Genomic DNA, 22764 nt, shown 5'->3' with positions numbered 1-22764 from the left:
TCTAATAGCAGTATTAAATCCACTCCTCTACTTAAGAGTTACACAGACATATTTCAAGATAAATTATAAGAAAGGAAAGACTGGGTGACCCTCAAATCACTAATTTTGATCAAAAATTATTAAAATAGGGTATTTTAAACTTTACTTTGATGTTAAACTTAAAGAGCAAAACGTTAACAAAACAGGTTTGACAAAGGACTATTTACCAAACACAGTCATGCAAGGATTATGAAACCACATAAGATAGCACACAAAGAAAACATTGGCTATTTAACTACTCAGGAGGAAAAAGGCAATGTGGAAGGGGAAACAGTCTAAAAGCAGTTTTAGGGTTTCAGATATGTAATTGTGGCAGCAGGCACAACATCAGGGTAAATCTTCCTTTTGACTTCCTCGGAACACTAGTTGAGATTTATGTAAGGTGGTATAATTTAGTTTAGAGAAAACTGAGATTGCATCAATTTGGCCTCACCCTTGGCCTGACATTTTATCCTTCTCTCCAGAGATCTTACTTGGACTGCTCTTAAGTATTCTGCTCCAGAGAACTCTGCTCTATATTGTCAGAAACTGGCTTTCAAGTAAGTTCTGTTGCTAATTCCACTCGATAATTCCACAGTTAAGTCAGAAGGCATTTGAAAAGATGTATAACTTTGGATTCAGACTGAGAAGGCACTATGGCTCTTAAAACCACTATGTAGGGCATGTGAAGAAGAAAGAAAAGAAAGAAGAAGAAAGTAAGGAGGAGGAGGTAGGAGGAGGTGGGAGAAAGAAGGAAGGGGGAGAAGCAGGGAAGGGTAGGAGGAAGAAGAGCAGGAAGAGGAGCAGGAAGAAAGGGAGGAGGCAAGGAAGGGAGAGGGGGAGGAGGGGGAGGAGAAGGATGACCACCTTCTTGACCTAACTCATATCTTATCCAAAAATAAATTCAAAATGGATCACAGACTTCAATATAAAACATAATGCTATAAAATTTTCAGAAAAGAAAAACAGGAGAGAATCTTCAGAACACAGAGCTAGGCAAAGAGATCTTAGAATTCAGACCAAAAGCACAATTCATAGAAGGAGAAACTGATAAATCGAATCACATCAAAATTAAAAACTTCTGCTCTGCAACTCTGTTAACTGGATGAAAAGACAAACTACAGACCGGGAGAAAATTATTTGCAAACCACATATCCAACAAAAGACTAGAATGTGTACAATTCAACAGTAAAAACCCAAACAATTCAATTAGAAAATGGGCAAAAGATAAGAGATTCCACTAAAGAACATATACATATGGCTAATAATAAGCACATGAAACTGTTAAACCTCACTAACCATTAAGGAAATACAAATTAAAACCATAATGAGGTATCACTACATACTTATCAGAATAGCTAAAATAAAAAATATTGACACCACCAAATGACAATGCAGAGAAACTGGTTTACTCAGACTTTGCTGATGGGAATGTCAAATGTTACAACCATTCCAGAAAAGAGTATTGCAGTTTCTTATAAAACTAAAAATACACTTATCCTTTGACCCAGCAATTGCACTCTTGGACAGTTATCTCAGGGAAATGAAAACTCATGCTCATACAAAAACTTGTACATAAATGATTGTAGCACCTAGCATCTTTGTTCATAAATAGCCCAAACTGGAAACAACCTAAATGCCCTTCAATGGGTAAATGACTAAAAATGACTAAAAAAATACTATGGAATGCTACCGTGCAATAAAAAGGAACAAACTATCGATACATGCAACAGCTTTGAGGGATGTCAAGGGAGTAACGCTGAAGGGAAGAAAAAGCTAAATGCCAAAGGTTACATACTACATGATTCCATTTGCGTAGTATTCTTGAAATGACAAATTATAGTGGTTGTCAGAGGAGGCAGGTAGATGGAAGGAGTGAGTAGGGATACAAAAAGGTAGCATGTGGGATCCTTTCAGTGCAACTGTTGTGTATCTTGACTGATGGTGACCACAGAAATCTACATATGTGATATAACTGCATGGAACTAAATACATACAAACATACATACAATGAACGCTCTGAATAAGGCTAGGGGATTGTATCAATGTGAATTTCCTAGCTGTGATATTTTACTATGGATAAAGAATAGGGGTATCTATTATTCCTTACAACTAACTACATGTGAATCTAAAATTATCTCAAAATAAAAACTTTGGAGATCTTATTTATTCTAAATATCCTATCTTTCTGGTGTTTCATCCATTAGATGCCTGATGTCTTCTCTCCCTAATCTGGTTACTCTCTGTAGTCCTAACAGCAGAAAATATTTTACTACAATTGGTAGTTTAACTTGTGCTTCCCCAAAACCTTATTCATGATTTACTATTCCTAACTGGAGCATGCCTTTTGGAGATGGCCTTATGTTTAATACTGACTCTTATGCTGCATGAAATGGACAAAATATATTCCGAGTCTTAGTTGCATCACTGGTAAAATGGAGATAAATTAACTGATGGCATAGATTTATTTTGAAGACAATTAAAATAATAAGTAAAGCACTCAGTACATAGTAGGTCCTTACATTGTTTCCTTCCTTTTCCCATCATCAACCTAAAATCTAGCTTAATTACTATATAAAAACATCAACAGTAAACTTTGGTTTTGGCTCCAAGGCTCAGTTTAGAAAACAGTAAATGCATCTCTAATGAGCACAGCCTGGGGACTGGGGATGGAATGAGGCTAAATTCAGTTCTTAACACGCATTTCAATTTAGGAGAAACATAATGTTTTTAAGCCTATGTTCTCTGAGTCTGAAAACATTCTGGCTTATCAAAATGTTTTACAAATGTTTAGCATATAATTCATTTTTTCATGATTAGTGAGTGACTGCCACATAGACATTTAAATCTGTAAATGGTAACCAATCATATACTAAATTAGTTCTATTCAGATATCAACAAATTTATTTATGTTGGACAAGTTCCAGCCTTAAAAATGACTCTGATTCAAAAACATAATTTCACCCATTTCACCTACCTACAAAAGTATTTTTTAGTAATAGACTCCCCACAAGGTGATAAGCTTTAAATGTGTCAGAAATTTTCAGTTATAGTCCAACCAATTAAGCTACAGAACAGTAGGAGCGAAGCACTTAGGATTTAAAATTCAAGGTAGGTTGCTAAACATGGGATTCGGAGCAATTTGCAGGTCAGAGCATGACAGCTGGATTTGCTGAGCAACACTGGCCTGAGAGGAGTGTCAAAGCTAGAAAGAGAAGAACCAAATGTTACAATCCTCTAATATGAATAAAATGGATGAAGCAAAGTATAGTTTACTTCTCCTGGTTACCTGCTCTATTTATGAACAAGCACAAAACACAAAATGCAAAGTAATGCTTGAGGACAAAGTTCGCTCAAATATTTCTTTAAAGTACTGATAATAATTTTGTAAAATGAATGCTTACCGAGCAAAATAACTTTGTTTCCGTTCCTTCTTCTCTTCCTTGGTATCCATAATACACAATCAAAAGTGCAAAGTGTTTGGAAAAGTCCCTCTTTTAATAGTGAGTCATAACCCTGTAAGAAAAAATAACAAAGTAACTGTAAACTTAAAAGTTTACACTGGCCAATGTGAAGAATAAAGTGGAGTAGAACTACATGGACCAAAACAAATGAAAAATAAACTTTAACCAGGAAAGACTGTCACATGAGTCAAATATGAAATGCAAATGTTAAATGGGAGAAACTACAATCAGAATGGAGATGCTAAACTATAAAGCAAAATAAAAACTTTGGAGATCTTATTTATTTTAAATATCCTATCTTTCTGGTGTTTCATCCATTAGATGCCTGATGTCTTCCCTCCCTAATCTGGTTACTCTCTGTAGTCCTAACAGCAGAAAATATTTTACTACAATTGGTAGTTGTAGTAAACTACCACACTCCAGCCTGGGCAACAAAAACTGAAGTATTTCCCTCATATATTTTAAAACATGCCAAAATAAAAACCTTCACTGACTTTGGAAGATTGTAGCCTAACTATGTAGATGCTAATTATTTAAAAAAAAAATTGAACTCATAATCACCCTTCCCAAGCAATTAATAATGAATATGTCTCAGATAATTATGTAAAATGGCTCACTTAGGTGTTTTACAAGAATGTTCTTTTTTAAAAAATAAAAATAACTTCAGCACTCTATTTTATTTTCGGAAACATGCCAGCAAGTACATCCCACTTGAGCAAATGTGGAAATGAAAGTACAAAGACACAGGAAGCTGTTCCTCAGCATGGCTTTAAACCCTTGCCTCTCCCTCTTCTCCACCCTCCCCCCCTCCCCGCGACCCTCACCCACGCTTGCCAGCAGTGGCTTAAGCCTATAACATAAAAGGTTGTCTCCAGATCAAGCTTCCTTAAATACCACTTTCATCATACCACTCCCCTGCTCAAAAATTTCCAATGTCTACTTATTGCCTGATTCACCGGTCTAAATTTCTGCAGAGCACTAACATTCCTAAAATTTGTCCTTTCACCCTGAAGTTCACCAATCAAATTTAAATTACAAAAAAGCAGGCTGAGCAGTGGCTCACACCTGTAATCCCAGCACTTTGGGAGGCCGAGGCAGGCAGAACACTTGAGATTGGTGGTTTGAGATCAGCCTGACTAACAGGGTGAAACCACTTCTCTACTATAAATACCAAAAATTAGCCAGGCATGGTGGTGCACGCCTGTAATCCCAGCTACTCGGGAGGCTGAGACACGAGAATCACTTGAACCGAGGAGGCCGAGGTTGCAATGAGCCGAGATGGCACCACTGCACTGCAGCCTGGGTGACAAAGGGAGACTCTGTCTCAAAAAAAAAAAAAAAAATTAGTAAATATAAATAAGTAAAGCAAATTGTATTCACAATCAAAATTATTTACTAATTCATTTCAATTCAATAAACAAATTAATCCACAATACATACTACATGAAAGGGAGTATGATAAGTACCAGAGGCCAAACATAAAGCCATGATATTTGCTCTAACAGTATATATTGTCTTTCCAGAGAGACACTTAAGATTTCAAGACAATGTTATATGTACTGCTTAAAAAGAGGCCTCAGGAAAAATACTTAATTAGCTCAATTTAGCCATTTTCTAATGTATATTTTCAAAGTATCACTGAAAAAATATAATATATATAATTTCTATTTGCCAATTGAAAAAAATTAAATAACACTTAACCCTATGCAAGGCCCACCCCAGGTACCCTGAGCACACACTAAGGTTGTAGGTTAAGAATGGATTTCCGGCTGGGCACAGGGGCTCACGCCTGCAATCCCGGCACTTTGGGAGGCCAAGGTGGGTGGATCACCTGAGGTCAGGAGTTCATGACCAGCCTGGCCAACATAGTGAAACCCCGTCTCTACTAAAAATACAAAAATTAGCTAGGCGTGGTGGCGGGCGCCTGTAATCCCAGCACTTGGGAGACTGAAGCAGGAGAATTGTTTGAACCTGGGAGGCGGAGTTTGCAGTGAGCCCAGACCACTCTGTCACACTCCAGCCTGGGCAACAAGAGCAAAACTCCGTCTAAAAAAAAAAAAAAAAAAAAAAAAATGCATTTCTTGGGTAAAGGGTACGAGCAAGCAGGTTTCAATTGAACAAAAGCAAGAAGGCAAAATAGTTCCCTGCTGTTCCAGGGTAAAGTGAGCTGAGGATGAAGACATGGGCGGGATCTGCGTCACAGAAAGCCTAGTATGCCACTCTAAGGAGCTTGGACTTAATCCTAGTTAGGCTATGTGTGGCCCACCCCCTTCAATGTACCTTGTCAGATGCCACCAATTGCTCATGCTGAACTCAGCGGCAGCATTTGCAGAGCCATTACCAAATCGATCAGAGCTGGTCCACGAGATAAAACCAATTTTCTCATCTGCGATGTATATGAAAGGACGCCACCAGAGGGTTTTCCATGATGGAGTGTAGCATCAGACAGCAGAGGCAGAGGATGGAGTTGAGAGGATGTAAGGACAGGGTGAAGTAGATTCACTAAAAAGAAATTACAGTCAAACTAATTGAGGGAGGAGCACCCAAACCTAGGAAGCAGTAGTTGACATAGAAAGAGGAGTGATGGACTCAAGAAATACTTGGGAGGCTGATGAGTTGAATTTGGTGACTCATGCAGTGTAGATAACAAGGAAAGTAAGGAATGAAGGATGCCCTCCAAGTTTCTGCTTCAGGAACTGTGTGGGCTACGACACCAAAGATCTGGTACAATATACATGAAGAGGGCACGCTCCATGTAGGACAGGGCAGCAGAAGGAGGTAAGAGATCGGTTGTGGACATGGTGCCTTTGAGACGGCTATGGGATAGTGGAGCTGGGGACATTCACCAGACGTATGATTACATCGAAAGCACAAAAGGGCAGTAAAGACTAGAGGAAAGAAATTAGAAATAATCAGCATATGCTTGTAGTTAGGAAGAAAAGGAGAAAAAACAATATGATGATGAGATCACCTTGGAAGCCTGACAACTATTCACACAGCCCTATACAGAAACAAGGGAGTACACAGTCTCAGCTCTTACTAGTTTATCTTCATATCCCTGACTTGGACTTCGCCCTCAAAGAGTTTTTCATCCAGTCATGAAAATATGACTGTGCAGATAACTAAACTGTAGGATAGTAACTTGGGGCTGTCCAATGAATAATATTAAGAATCTAAAAGATGGGAAGTTCAATTCTGCTTGAGGTGATAAACCTTTCAGAGTGGTTAGGATTTCAATGGGTAAAAAAGAGAGATAGGGCATTTCAGAAAGTGGGAATGCCAGAGCAAAGGGATAGAAGTGAAAGGGGATAGGCACACTCAGGCAAGGAAAGAGTGGCTACCAGGTACGGAAAGGGAACTGATCTTGATGCCTGCCTATGAAGAGCCATTTATTTCAACATATTATCCCTATGTTATCTTTTTATCCTTCAACCACACTATGATTTAGATGTCCTCATTTCCATTAAACTGAGGCTGAGAGGTACTAATTAATTTCCTTAATTCAACAGCACTAGCTGTGGTGTGGCAGTGATTTAAATCCAGTCTGGTATACACTCCAGTGTCTTTCAATAACCTTTGGAGCCAGAAAGCCTTTGGGATGAGCTAGAAAAAGTAGTCCAGAGTCAACAATATCCAATGCTGTAGCATAGAATTCTCAAGTTAAGTCACATGTACCTAGCCACTGGGACAGGGAGGTCATTGAGGACCTCTAACAGGACTGCATTAGTGACATACTGGGAGTGGAAGTCATGCTACCATGTTGGGGTCGTTAGTACTCATTCAAGAATTCAAGTGCAAGGGGAAACAAGAAAAAGGAAAGAAGGCGTTTGAGTGTCTAACTCTCATGAGCTCAGTTTCACACTGTGGTTTGAACCCCCTGGGCTCCTCCCCAACTCTGCACCTTTATCCTCATTCTTTCCTCAGGCATGAGGCAACCTTGCCAGGCTCCTCCTTCTGACAAGGCCCAATTCTACTTCAAAGGCTTTCCTGACCACTTGTGTGCCCTTCTCTCCCCTAAAGAGCAAACTTCATATATCACCTATCACTTACTGCAAGGCACTTAATCATATACGGTGTGACAACAGCATTTCACTTGGTCTCCTGGCCCCAACCATAAATTCCTTCGAGTCAAAACCACCATGTTTCACTTTTACTATACTTCTCTAAATAACTGCCACATAAGTAGGCAGAAAATCCATATAAAAGCTATGCAAGGAGTTAAATTAATCCAGAACTGGGGATAAGATCAGTTACATGGCACACCAAAACAAATCCAAAAATTCCTCCCAAATTAAGAATTACTTAGGGATAGAGGATGGAGTCTCATGCCAGCCTCCCTCAGACTCCAGGAAGGATCAGAATCCTAGGCTCTCTGCCCTGCCATGGGTCAGGCGGTTTATTTTAAAGTTCATCTCCTACAAGTCAAAAAAGTAATGATCTCTATTAAATTTTCAGTCATGAATAAAATGAAGTTACAGCAATCTAACTGGAAAATTTTATACTTTAAGCTGAGCCAGAAACTGATATTTGGTTCAAGTAGAAAATATTTATGAAAATATGCACAAGACAAAAGATTAAATGATCCAAGAGTTGACATCTGGTGCTGCTGTGTCTGATTACAACCAGTAAGGCGTTTTAAAATTTTCAATATCCTATGAGATAAATGAAAAATATGCTAATCTTTGGTTTAAGTTTCTGGAAATTTTTATATTCCTTCAACAAGATAGATGCAGTTCTTACAGGTTTAGACACACCAACAGATTAACCAGAAGGAGCTCAGTAGAGAACGCTATAAAAATGATTTGCACAGAACACCACACTGCAGCCTTCATGCTTCAGTGACAAACCAGGGCTCCTTAAATCAATCTCTAATGGGAACTACATTTTCCATTATAAGTGGTCATAATGGGCTTCTTAAAAGCCCTTTGTTCATTTAATGTTGACTTTCCTTCACATCAATACACTCTAGACTCATCTAATTGCTGACTTCTAAGAGTCTCCTGCATTTACCGTGTATTGCAGACCAAAAAGAATTTCATGAGAAAGCACAAGATGAATCTTCCATCTAAATATTTTTTTTTTGCAATCTTAAATCAGGATAGTCAATTTAAACTTAAATCCACTTCATTATTCAAATAAAAATAGCACATAAAAATCCTTACTTCAAAAGAGCTGTGATGAAGACAAAGTATTTTTTGAATCATCAGCAAAGTGTTCCTTGTTTGTACACATGGCACCATTTAAAAGAACAGAACCAGCAGAGACCCCTTAACTACATCAAACTGACCCACACAGCTGTGGGTTACACAGCTGGAGGTCCTCAATGATCTCCCCGTCCCAGTGGCTAGGTACATGTGTCTTAACTTGCAAATTCTGAGCTGCAGCATGCGATGTTGTCGACTCTGGACTACTTTTTCTAGCTCATCTCCAAATGCTTTCTGGCTCCAAAGGTTATTGAAAGACACTGGAGTGTATACCAGACTGGATTTAAATCGCTGCCACAGCACAGCTAGTGCTGTTAAGGAAATTAATTAGTACCTCTCAGTCTCTCAGCTGTGGGTCACAAAGCTGTGGACCCACACAGCAAAGCATGACTTTTTGGATTCACCTCCAACATACTGCAGTTCCTTGAATATTCAAGTATAACAAGTCAGGACTAGGAAAACAGCAGTATATCCATGAGGCCCATCAGCTATTTTCCCAACAACATGTTTCTTAATATACAAATGAAATGATGACAGGAGTACACAATGGTCACACTGTGTTTGGTCACGTAAGGAACACACCAAAATGGACCTTTCTATGCAGGCATTTCCTCCTAGAAAATAGTTATATTTGTACCAAAATATAACAGGTGTTCCGTCTCTCAAAGCCACACTGTCATCTAAACAAAGCAAGAATATTCAAATTTCAATGTTAAACAAGGTCAGAAATTTGAACACTCCCTATAACTTTAGAGAAACCTGGGAAGGACACAGAACCAGATATAAACGTGTGCCACAAACTTACAAGGGTATCTAGACGCAGTGGCTCATGCGTATAGTCCCAGCACTTTGGGAGGCCAAGGCAGGTGGATGGCTTGAGGTCGGGAGTTCGAGACTAACCTAGCCAACATGGCAAAACTCCATCTCTACTAAAAACACAAAAAGTAGCCAGGTGTGGTGGCACATGGCTGTAGTCCCAGCTATGTAGGTAGCTGAGGCACAAGGATTGCTTGAACCTGAGAGGCAGAGGTTGCAGTGAGCCATGACTGTGCCACCGCACTCCAGCCTGGGTGTCAGTGCGAGACTTTGTCTCAAAAAAAAAAAAAAAAAAACACAACTTAAAAGGGGAGCAATCAGATAATACCCCCCAAATAAAGAAATGCTTGTTACAAAAACAATGCAACAACAACAACAAACCTAAAAATGAATGGCAACAAATAACTAAAAAGTTATTCCTGGTGATGAAGCAAGGTGATGATCAAGGATGGGCTCCGGATCTGCTGTTTGGGAAAGGGTTTGACATCTTTGGATGGCAAAATGAATGGAGAACTTATCAACTCCTATTCCATTATTCTCTGCCTAGGGTGCTCAAATTTGACCTGAGAAAAATTAAACAAATGTGAGTTTCAGTGCTCTTTTACCTAAGATAAGTCAAAAGATGCCATCAAATCTCCTACATACTCTAAATGAAGACCCATCTCTGGGCTAGATAGATCATTTTACAAGTTCTCTCTTAGAAAAGAACATGCAAATGAGATTTCTAAAAAGTCACTGGTCGGGTGAGGAACTGTAGAAGATGTAGAAAATGCCAGAAGCCTGAAAACAGGCAAATGCATTTTAATTTAGAAAGGGTAATTGTGCAAACTATACACTGAAGCATATCATCACATAGATTCCCAGGAAAATTTTAGAAATGATCATTTAAGGCAGTTTGGTAAGAAAATAGAGAAGGGAGCAGTGGACCCTGAGATCTAGAATGATCCCAGAAAGCCAACGATTCGGCAGGACGAGTGGGTTGCTTTTGGAAACATCTACCGTGGACCAAGTATTCTGCTGCAGACACAAAGAGGAAGACAGCATTCATCACCCAGGAAGCTCAGGAAGAAGAGGCAACTATAACTTATCAGCTGATAAAATGAGATGTGAGTGCTCTGATACTAGTGGTCACAAGGAACCACAGAGCACAGCGCATTGAGCAACTTACACTGCCTCAAAGGGAAGGAGTGTCCCGGCAACGTCACAGGTGATGCCAGTGCTGGGCTGGGAAGGAGGTGCAGGAGTTTCCCAGATGGTGAATGCAGAAGAGGTCAGGGTCATCAGGCAGAATGAGGATGTGCAAGCCTCTGGCAGGAATGTGTGGTGTTCGGGGAATCCTGAGTGATCTGGTATGGCTGGAGTGCAAGGGCTGGTAGAAGAGAGGACAGTCAGGGAATGCTGGCTTAGTCAAATCACACTGACCTAATTTCCCTCCCTGACATAGCTACTATTCTAGTGGATTAGGAAAAGGAGGAAAACACATGTAACTGCACTTAAGAGGCATTTGATAAATTTCTCTTGTCTGCTTATGGGTAAGATGGAGAAATGTGGGTTGGCTGTGTAGGTGGATGTTTATATGATTAGATGAATAAAGGAAATCACTGAATCACTGTACCAAGAGGTATGTGTTGACTGACTGACCAACCTCAGTTGCTCTGAGAGCTGAAATCCATTCTGAACCTGGAGAGGGAACGTTAATAGCTTAATACAGTATTTTTTCTTATGCCCTGTCCTCATGAGTATATTTCCCACTAACTTGAACAAAAACATAGAGGCCTCCCTTATCAGCCATTTGGAGAGGTAGGTACTTAATAACATCCTGGATAGCAGCATTAGGATTCAAAAGCCCTCGGCTGTCTGTAGAAAGGAGTCAATTATTATGAGGTGGAAATTTGCTCCCAATGAATCTCAGGTTTTACTGGTGAGGTACTAAGAAATGAGAGTGGTACAGTTTAGTGTTAGCACAAGTGAATATGATTTGTGGTTTTAGATGACAGTAAGGTTCATATATGGAATTACAGTTGGGTAATTCCACTGTGCACCTTCCTCCCCACCCGCCTCCAAAAAAACCCACTAGTGCTATCAACCCAGAATAAACAGATTATAATAGTCTGTCACACCCTTTTTGAGGATTAGACTCCATCAGGATTACTGCATTTAGCTAGGGATCTCACACTACAGGGAAATTAGAACAAACAGGATGGTTAAATGGCATAAAACTAGATTTTAAGAATATTAGTCAAAGGAGTTGGTCAGGAGAGAAAACCTGGATTAAATGATAGCTGTTTTTAAACATCTGAAGGATCTTTATCCAATAAAGGATTTAGGCTTGATAGACAGATCTCCAAAGAGGTAAACCTAGAATTAGACATTAGATAGAGAGGGAGAGAGATCCACGGCTCAGTATAAGGAAGAACTGTCTGAGAGGTAGGTGCAAACAGCTGCCTGCAGATGGAATGGCTTCCTCATCTTCAAGAGTGACAGAACACATATTGAGCAACTGTTTTATATGACTACTGTAGAGACGCAGTTCTCAGCCTTATCAAATTCAACACGTCATCTAAATAAATATGTAAACCATTTTATTATACGCCCTTCGTAATACTGAGATGAAATTCATAGATCATGTAACCTACTTACACACTTAATTTTATAAAATCATCATGATGCCCCAAAGGAAAGTATTTGATCACGGGTATTTCAATATGTAAATTCTCAGACACAGTTCATTAGAAGACATATTATAGATTCATATTGCTCCTACAGAAGAAGATATGAAATTCCCAAGTATAAGGGTCAATTCTTCATTTTCTTGGACTGCCTCACTCATTACAGGGCATTTGGCACCTCTGCTTGCCCCCAACTAAATGCCAGTAGCGTCCTTCCCATAACCATGCCAACCAAAATGCCCCAGGAAAGGGAACCACACCCAATGAGAATAACTATCAAAAGGAAAATCAAGCCTCACAAGTAAACTAGTCTTTTAAATTAGTTTTTAAATTAAATGTTTTAAGTTCAAAAATTCCTTTAAAGCCGAGACTTTATAAACTTCATATACCTGAGAAGTTCTCTGTTTTCCATATGCTCTGTGCTTCATCTGAATAACACCTAACCCATGCTATTAAGGCAGAGGGTACCTTTTTTTTTTTTTTTTTTTTTTTTGAGATGGAGACTCACTCTGTCATCCAGGCCGGAGTGCAATGCCATGATCTTGGCTCACTGCAACCTCTGCCTCCTGGGTGCAAGTGCTTCTCCTGCCTCAGCCTCCCAAGTAGCTGGGATTACAGGCACCTGCCACCATGCCTAGCTAATTTTTGTATTTTTAGTAGAGATGGGGTCTGCCATGTTGGCCAGGCTGGTCTCGAACTACTGACCCCAGGTGATCTGCCCACCTCAGCCTCCCCAAATGCTGGGATTACAGGTGTGAGTCACTGTGCCCAGCCAACGGGTACCTTTAAAATAAGATAGGCCTGGTTAAAATCCAGATTCCACCACCTACAAGGTATGTAGCCTTGGGTAAGTTACCTAATTTCTCTAAATTTCAGTTTCTTTATCTGCAAAAGGGCTGTTACACAGACTCAATGTGTAAAAAAATCAATGACTAGAATCTGGTGCCCCACGGAACAGAAAATTCTATCCATTGACATTTCCACGCATCCAAATATCCAAGTGTTCATGAAATACCATTTTCAATATACCTGAAGAGCCACATTCAAATCCGTCCCAAATAGTAAACTATCAAGCTAGGCAGACCTAGTAAATATAAAGATGACAGGAAATAGTTAAATATTTATTGAACATTAACCATATGCACCAAATTTTTTGTTCAATACTGTTACACACACTGCTTGGTTTAATCTTTACGACTGCATGAGGGAGTTAATCTCAATTCTTTCCAGATAAAGAGTTTGAACTTTAGAATAATTAAAGAATTTATTCAAGGTCAAATAGATATAAGAGTTACAGCCAGAATGATCAGCTCTGTCTGACCCCAAAGAAGGAACCACTAATAATGGCCTGTAAGGGTGGGCTATTACTACACATAATTTTCACATCAATGCCTAGTTCTTCCTGGATTTAGCCACAGTTCAAAAGAACAAGACGGGGGCCAGGCGCAGTGGCTCACGTCTGTAATCCCAGCACTTTGGGAGGCAGGGGCGGGTGGAACACCTGAGGTGAGGAGTTTGAGGCCACCCTGACCAACATGGTGAAACCCCATCTCTACTAAAAATACAAAAATTGGCCAGTGTGATGGTGCATTCCTGTAATCCCAGCTACTCGGGAGGCTGAGACAGGAGAATTGCTTGAACCCGGGACGCAGAGGTTGCAATGAACCGATTTCGTGCCACTGCATTCCAGCCTGGGTGATAGCCAGACTCCGTCTCAAAAAAAAAAAAAAAAAAGAATAAGAGGGTGAATACAGCTTTATGGCCAACTGTCTTCAAGGATATAAATACTGACCTGTATTGAGGTTAGCCATTACTACTCATACTAAATGCACTTTAGTAAACATGTCAGTACATTCAACAACTATTTATTGCACTGAGTAGGTTTTTAAAGAGCTAACTGGAAACCACATTCTCTTACTTCACTAAATTACCCCTTAAGTTTTGAGAACAGAAGAAACCAATCTATTTCCCCACAGAAAATGGAATTGGTAAATACAGATAGTCAGAATTTGGAATTTTGATCTTTTTTTAAAAAAAATATATTTATTTCTTTGTTGCTCTTAAATTATGAAAGCCTGCTTTTTTCTAAGCACTAAAATTATAGCTCATTTTTATAATTAAAAAATTATAGCTCTATAACATTTCTACCAAATAATTTAAATACATTGAATGCATTCTCTCATTAATACTCATAAGGTATAAGAAGTCAGTTTTGAAGTTTTCTACCTGCACACAAAGATTAGAAGGGCCAAATCTGCATTGTCATACAGAAAGTTACTGGAGGTAATGAAAACAGAATACTCTATCTGCTGATCTCATCTCCTAGTCATAAGAGACATCCTCTTTCTCACTATCAATCACTACTGGGTACCTGCGACATGCTTTTGATTACCTGTCACAAGAGGTGTGCAAAATATGATGCCTGCCTCACCCACAGAGGAGTTTCTGGAGACACCCCCTACTATACTGCGGCACCGGAGGATCACTTCAGATCGTCTCTAAGACAAATCTAAAGACATTAGGCTCCAAGTAGCATCAACAAACAGGAGACATAGGAAGAAAAGTTTGTTTTCAATTACTTCTGGAATTCATTTTAGTACTACCAGACAGATTCATTCCTAAAACCATACAGTCTCTGGCCCATTTGATTTTTTTGCAGACATATTCTAGCTCCGGTCCAAAGGAAATAAGCTGCAAACTTCTGGAGTCTCTAGACTGGTACAGAACTCAATCTCATTCCCCAAATCCTTGCAGAGAATATGTGCCAATGTGAATCACTGTGCCAGGGTCCTGTGCTCACAGCAAATGCCATCACCAATGCATGTGTCCTGGTCTTACACTGGGTCCCAATGCAATCAATTTCAAGAGAGGAAAAAAAAAAATGTGAGCAGTAGTTACTATTACTACTATTACTACTTATTATTATTTGGTGGGGGCTATTTCGTGGATCTGAATTAAGAGTTAACTGATAAAACCAACAAAATTGGATAGATGAAAGGCGTTAAAAGATAAATGGAATGTCTTTCCAAAAACATACAGTATATGAGTAGCAAACACTCCTTTTCAAGAATTAAATTTGAGTGTCTTCTAAGACTTTATCAATGAGAGACAATCTACCAGTTAAACTGCCATTTCACTAAAGAAAAGGCCATGTACTTCTTTGCCTTCTGTGGATGAGATCTGCAATTGAATGCATTTTCAAAATATACTGGCATACATTCATACCTGTAAAAATGCAAAATAAAATAACTGAATTATCATTTTTTAATGTGCTTTCAGCATAGTTACATGGAGAGTATAAGTGGCAATAAACAACTTATGCTTACTCCTAAATAGTGCCTTGTAATGTATTTATGAGCAATTTTCTTCAATTCAGTAAGCACTTAGAACCTGTTTTATGCCTACAACTGTACTATTTGTCTGAAGCCTGTGACTATAAAAAGGACCCAATGTGCTCTACAGAAACTTCAATGTTTGACAAGGGAGATAAGATTTACATAAAATTATCAGAAAACAGGGGCATGAAAAAGTTATGCCAAATAAAATGTATGACACACAGAGGAAGTGCTAATAGGGAAGTAAGAAAATGGCTGGGTCACATGGGCCAGTGCTGGTAGGGAAAGTGTTAAAAGTAGGACATCCCCGAAAACCACAATTCAGGGTTATATTTCAATAGTGCCACACAATTAACAATCAAATCTGTAAACCAGAAACAGTTTTATCCCCGATGAAAATGTTATCTATAAGAGCACACTCAAGACAACAGCATTTCTGCCAGATTCTGCCTCAGATGTCTTGGTAACAATGGAGAGAGGCATGTAGTATTGTGGTTAGCAAAATATGGACTGTGGTAAATACACAAACGTGGGTTCAGGAACGAGACATAACAAAAAGTGTCTAAGCAGCAGGGAGTATGCCCAGTGTGAAACTAAATCAGCATGGAGAAGTACAAGGACCTCTTCTTGAAAAAAAAAAATTATGTGTTTAATATTCAACTATAAATTTCTAGCAGACCGGGTTAAGAAATCAAGTCTATGGTAAACGTTCTTTTTTTTAAAGGTTTATTGAGTTGCTTGTCATAAAACTTGTAGAATTCAGAAGAAAATGGCTTTCTGGTAAACTGGATTGTTGTTCCTAATTATGCACTCCTTCCCTTGCTGTAAGATAACTATACATCCATACGCTTTGCTGTGCAGCTCTGTGATGCTTTGCACTAGTATACAGAGCATATGACCACATCTGATTTTTCATGTGACTTGTTTTGACCAATAGACTGTGAGGATTAATAGTCATATTCATATTGACTTGAAGCACTAAGAGACCTGGCAAGTTTCTGCTCCCCACCAGCAGAGTATGCTCCAGGTAGCTGCTTTTCCCTCTTCAGCTTGGGTTCCAGGATGAAGACATGTGGAACAGACCCGAACCTGTACCTCAGCTTTGGCATCCGACTTAGCCTTTGCCAAGGCCAGCCTGCAGAACCCAGCCAGGAGTAGCTAAACCACAGTCAACCTGCAAATCCATGAAGGTGAAATACATATTTGTGGATATAACCCACTGCGGTTTGGAGACAATTATATAACATTATCACAACAAAAAACCCAATACACCCTTAGAACCATCCTGATCCACAAATTACTTCGTGGAGTTTTACCAGAAAGATCAAAACCACATAGTACATATTATTGTTTATATGAATAATTCTACCAAGGCCTGAGATACCAAAGCCCAGACACAAGACAATTGACACAAATAGCAGAGGAGGCTTTCTTTTCTTCCAGTTGTCATTTACCCCATAACCACTTTGCATGGCTATGGGGTTTTAGCTGGGAAGGCATCATTTGACAAGAAATTGTGCCTTGTCTTGGTATATTTATATGTAAGGGTTGATATTACTTACTGTTATAGGTTAAATTACAGCATTCCAAAAAAAAGGTATGTTGAAGTTATAATACTCAGTACTCCCAAATGTGATCTTATTTGGAAATAGGGTCACTACAGGTACAGTTAGTTAAGATGAAATCACACTGGAGTGGTGTGGTGCCCTAATCCAATATGACTGGAATCCTTATAAGAAGATGGCCATGTAGTGACAGAGACACTAAGAGAGAATGCCATGTAGACACAGGCCACACTTGGAGCTATACTGCTGCAAGCTAAGGAACTCCAAGGTCCAGCAAACCACCAGAAGTTAGGAAGAGAAAAGGAAGGATTCTTCTACTGGTTTCAGGGGGAACATGGCCCTGCTGACACCTTGATTTTGAACATCTAGCTTCCAGAAAGTGAGAACATACATGTTTAAAGCCACCCAGCTTCTGGTACTTTGTCATGGCTGCCCTAAGAAACTAATACGCTGACTTTAAATTACTTTAATACACTATCACTGTTTAAATTACTTTTATACACTATCACTGCTCCAAAAATTTTATTACTTTCTCAACATGTCCATTCTGCCACGTTCTCTTATAATTTAAAGGAAATGCAGGCACGCCATTAAGAAAATTGATAAAAATTATTTACCAGTTGCCTCCTGGGCCCAGATGTTAATTCGATGAGCTTTTTGTTCATCCAGTTAACATCTGGGTCCAGGAGACAGTTCAAGCACAGCTTATTTGGGTAGGTGGACTAAGAACTGACCTGATAATCAAAGAATTATTTTATCCTATAAGAGTCTTTGGAACATTCTGAGAATGCAGAATCACCATGTACTATGCCACTCCTATCACACTTTCTATAGCAATTTTACACTGACAAACTCATACTGCTAAGTTTCTCAGCGCACACTTATGCTACCTTGTGTCATTTTCTTTACGTTATTTCTTTTTTGAGATGGCGTCTCACTCTGTCACCCAGGCTGGAGTGAAGGGGTGTGATCTTAGCTCACTGCAGCCTCCGCCTCACAGGTTCAAGCGATTCTCCTGCCTCACTGCCTCACACTCCCCAGTAGCTGGGATTACAGGCGTGTGCCCCCACACCTTCCTAATTTTTGTATTTTTAGTAGAGACAGGGCTTCATCATGTTGGCCAGGCTGGTCTTGAACTCTTGATCTCAAGTGATCACCTCCCTTGGCCTCCCAAAGTACTGAAATTACAGGCATGAGCCACCATGCCTGGCCCCTTGTGTCATTTTCTAATTATTGTTCCTTATGCCCATATTCCTTCCAATCAGACTGTAAACTCTCTAAAGGCAAGGAATGTGTCTTATGCTGTTCATCCATGCAGAATTATGCACACATCACAACTCTTTGTTTAGGCTGGACACAGAATTTATGTTTAATAAGTTGATTTTTGACTTGTTACAGCTAAGTAACAGAAACTGACTTCAGGTTATGAAACGGTAAGGTCTTGCCTTTTATTTAGATTAGTGGTCTCCACTTTTTCTTCCACATCAATAAAAGTATCTGAGCATAAGCCTCTAATTACTTTTACTTATAAAAACACGTCTTCTGTACTAATAATGATAAGGCATATAACTAAAATAGAAGTCATGAAAATAAAGACATTCTAACAATTTCTTTCTGTACCTTCATGTGATGCATGAACTGCACTTTAGAAACCACCAGTCTAGACTATGACAGCAGGTATGTGACAACATTCCCTGGGATATGGTCCTTTCCAGGAAATGAACCTATACAATTCTAACACATTTATAAACTTAATAATTATCTGACAGATTCATAAAATTGTCTAGATCAAACAAGCAATATTTTAAAGTTGATAGGATTGTCTTTGCAACTAGGATTAATTTGTATATTATACTACTAGCCCCCATTATAAATGTGTTTGCTAACTGTGGTGCTCTCTGCAATTAAACCCTTTAAGTTTTAGATGTTAGAAACGAAAATCTATTATCAAGTCTTCAGGCAAATATCTGTAAGACTGAGAACCCAAATGATATAACATTCTGATCTTGAAAACAAGGAAAATAGAAGGATGAGCAAAGGGGATGATGAAACAGAACACTCATACTTTATCTCTAAGAATGTCATCAACACAACAACGTCCAATTTTCCTGTGTTCTACACGCATGTGGATAACGTTGTGCTAGAAAATAGAAGGACATTGAGTAATATAAAACGCAACTTCTATAAGCTTACTATAAGAACTGGCCCAGTGCAGTGGTTCATGTCTGTAATCCCAGCACTTTGGGAAGCCGAGAAGGGCGGATCATTTGAGGTCAGGAGTTCGAGACCAACCTGACCAACACGGTTAAACCCTGTCTCTACTAAAAATGCAAAAAAATTAGCCTGGCATGGTGGCGCATGCCTATAGTCCCAGCTACTCCAAAGGTTGACACGGGAGAATTGCTTGAACCCTGGAGGTGAAGGTTGCAGTGAGCCGAGATAACACCACTGCATTCCAGCCCGGGCGACAGAGCGAGAGTCTGTCTCAAAAAAAAAAAAAAAAAAAAAAAAAAAAAAAAAAAAAAAAAACAACTAAGCAATAAAGTAAGCCAATATTTAGTTCATTTGTGGTACAAATGCTTAAGTGCCAAAAGAACTGAAGTCAGCATACAATAGATGGGTTGGAAAGTATTCATGGAATTAAGTATAAACTTGGTGCGGAAGACTGATTTTAAAGGAAGAAATGTGGAGGGAAATTCCAGCTAGCAAGGACAGCAAAGGCTTGGAGGCAGGAATTATTCTCCTGTATGTGTGGGATTACTGAGGATTCTGACCCCACTAAAGTGCCAAGTTCATTCAGGGAAGAGTAGAAGAGAAGGCTGAGTGCATGAAATGTAGAGACATCATCATCTAAGCCACATTCTTGGGATTAAACTTCCAGGAGAAAGTCACCACCACTAAAATCTCTTAAGTCATTTTACTTGGTCTGCTTATTCTTGAAGAAACAGGCTTGGAGCTGATCTATACATAAAGCAAGAGAGCTAAATGCAAGAAAATACCAAGCAGATGATGTGTGGGTGAAGATTTTGAGGAAGTGAAATATTAGTAGCTTTAAAAGGAGGAAGAGAAAGTAAAATATGTCAAAATGAATATGCATTTGCTTTTAAAAGTCAAAATATAAAATCGGATGATACATAATTGCAATAATGTTCGATAATTATAATTACAATACATATGGATAACAAATAAAATGTGAAAAGGAAAACATAAATCTCTTATGATCCCCTTAGTGAGAAAAAAGTAATAGTTTGTCACTTTCCTGTTTTCTATGCAAATGCATCTTAAAATCAAATGAGAATTTTTTTGTATATACTTTTTATGTCTAACTCAGTTATTATAAACATCTTCCATGTAATTAAATATTGCTCAAAATCATTATTTTAATGGCTAAATATCTTTTCATATGTATTTACTATCACTTAAAAAAATGATTCCACTGTTGAATTTTCTCAAATTTTACAGTAACACCCCTGATAATAACTAATACTTACACAGTTGCTTACTCTGTGCCAGGCAGGGTTCCAAGTACTTTACATAAATTAATTTACCTAATTCTCTGTACAATGTAGGAAGTAGATACTATTATTATCTTCATTTGACAGATGAGAAAACTCAAAGTGTGGAGAAATGAACTTCCTAACTGCATAGAAGTGGTAACTGGTGGAACAGGATTCCAAGCCACATAACCGGTTCTGGCATTCCCGCTTTTAACCTTTCCACTATATCAGTGGCCTCTCAAAGATCATGGACTCATCATGGAACTTCAGCTTAATGTCTGATTGTTTCCTTAGGGTATACTCAGAAGAGAATCACGAGTGCCAAGGGAGTCCATGGTGCAAACTGCTCTCCATTGAAGGTATACCATTCTACCCTTCATGAGCTAAAAACAACCTCAGTCTTGCCAGCATTGTAACTGACTTTTAAAATCGAATAATCTGCATTTCTTTGATGCCATGAAGTCAGTATTATTTTCATGTCTTGGACATCTTAAGTTCCTGTTTTGTGAATATTTTATTCCTATTTCTTGTTATAAAGGTTTTCAAAGAGTTAAGACATGTTAAATAGAAATTACTTTGGAATGCTCTGTGATTCAAAACATCAAAGAGTATTCCTAACTAGTTGTTTCAGTGGGACACTATAGACAGACAGAAACCTGGGGGAAATCACCAGAAACTAGGGATGAGGGCTCAGCTATAAACACCTGCAACCACAGAACTGAGCAGACCTTCCCAGCAGACCCATGAATAGCCTGAAATTGAGATTTATCCCACACTACAGGGGCGACACTTATCCAAGGGCTAGAATATTTAGCACTGCTACTAAGAGCACTCTCACTTCATGATATCAGCATGCCTGGGGAAACAAGTCAATAAATTCAACGTTTGTATAGTGCTCCAATCACAGAAGAAACATGAAAACTCTTAAGGGATCTCAGCCCTACGAATTTATTTCACAAATTATTTCTATTCTATAAGGCATATCTGGTTAGTGATAAGAACAAACCACTAGTCAGAAATTCCACATGAACAGTGCTGAACAAACACTATTAAACTCTTACTCTCTAAATCCTCTGTTAATCAGCTATCAAAAGCAAATTACCTCATGCCAGGCACTTTGCAATAAAAACCAAGCACTTAACATCTCTGATTACTTGGGTTGGAATTAAAAATATTTCATTCACATACTTAGGAGTCACTTCTTAGGTTGGACCACTCTCTCTAGACGGCTCACGTCATCTATCAGGGTCAATGTTTAATCCTTTCAATGTCTTAAGAGTACCCTTTTTACCTGGCTGATCCCCAAACTTCAGTGACACCCTATATGGAGGCTTTCGCCCCTTTATGTACCAACCACAGAAGAAAACTAGAGTGGGAGGCATAAAAGACACTCTCTCAGATGAGTGTCATAATAAATACCAAAGCTATTTTTAATGGGTGTTAACACAGTGTTTGAGAATTAGTAAAGTAAGCAAGGGCTGCTAAAAAAAATTGATTTGGACATGCACAGGTGGCTCTCCATATCCATGGGTTCTGCATCCATGGAATCAACCAACCAAGCAGATCACTTGAGGTCAGGAGTTCGAGACCAGTAGGGACAACATGGTGAAATCCTGTCTCTACTGAAAATACAAAAATTAGCTGGGCTTGGTGGCACATGCCTGTAATCCCAGCTACTCAGGAGGCTGATGCAGGAGAATCACTTGAACCGGGGAAGTGGAGGTTGCAGCGAGCCAAGATTACATCACTGCACTCCAGCCCAGGTGACAGAGGCAGTCTGTCTCAAAACAGTGGGAATCTGTCTCAAAAAAAAAAAAAAGCTTGAAGAAAAAAATGAATTGTTGGATGGTTGTGTACTGAACATGCACAGACATTTTTCCTTGTCATTATTCTCTAAACATTGTACTATAACAGCTATCTACTTAGTATTTACACTGTATTGGGGTATTTCAAGTCATATAGAGATGAGTTTAAATATACAGGAGGATGTGCATAGATTATATGCAAATACTATAACATTTGATATCAGGAACCTGAGCATCCTCAGATTTCGGTATCTGCAGGGGTCCTGGAACCCACCCCTGGAACCAATCCCCTGCAGATACTGAGGGACAACTGATTTATATTGAGGTGGGTGGGGGATGGGGAGAGAAGAAGGATGAATGATTAAATAAAAGCTTCAACCTTGATTTTTTT

At 39.0% G+C, this 22764-nt stretch overlaps 1 protein-coding gene and 1 long non-coding RNA gene across 6 annotated transcripts in view; one reads left to right on the top strand and one right to left on the bottom strand.

Moving 5' to 3' along the window:
* Positions 1–22764, bottom strand: part of NCOA7 (nuclear receptor coactivator 7) — a 151966-nt gene that overhangs the window by 123207 nt on the left and 5995 nt on the right. For 4 of the 5 annotated variants that reach the window (XM_017863015.1, XM_017863016.1, XM_017863013.1 and 1 more), the window contains exon 2: positions 3423–3534. In XM_017863015.1, coding sequence (XP_017718504.1) covers positions 3423–3472 — 50 coding nt within the window. In that variant the 5' untranslated portion in view covers positions 3473–3534. Of the gene's footprint in view, positions 1–3422; positions 3535–10670; positions 10872–22764 lie in introns of all 5 variants that reach the window. The other variant, XM_017863014.1, reaches the window with a different exon arrangement.
* Positions 533–21167, top strand: LOC108522659 (uncharacterized). The gene is made up of 3 exons (XR_001883564.1): positions 533–578; positions 16556–16696; positions 20863–21167. It is a non-coding gene; the product is annotated as an uncharacterized LOC108522659 (long non-coding RNA).

Source organism: Rhinopithecus bieti, unplaced genomic scaffold (assembly GCF_001698545.2).
Source record: "Rhinopithecus bieti isolate Rb0 unplaced genomic scaffold, ASM169854v2 scaffold_65372, whole genome shotgun sequence".
NCBI lineage: Eukaryota > Metazoa > Chordata > Mammalia > Primates > Cercopithecidae > Rhinopithecus > Rhinopithecus bieti.
Note: the sequence above shows the minus strand (reverse complement) of the source record. Positions and strands in the feature narration are given on the sequence as shown.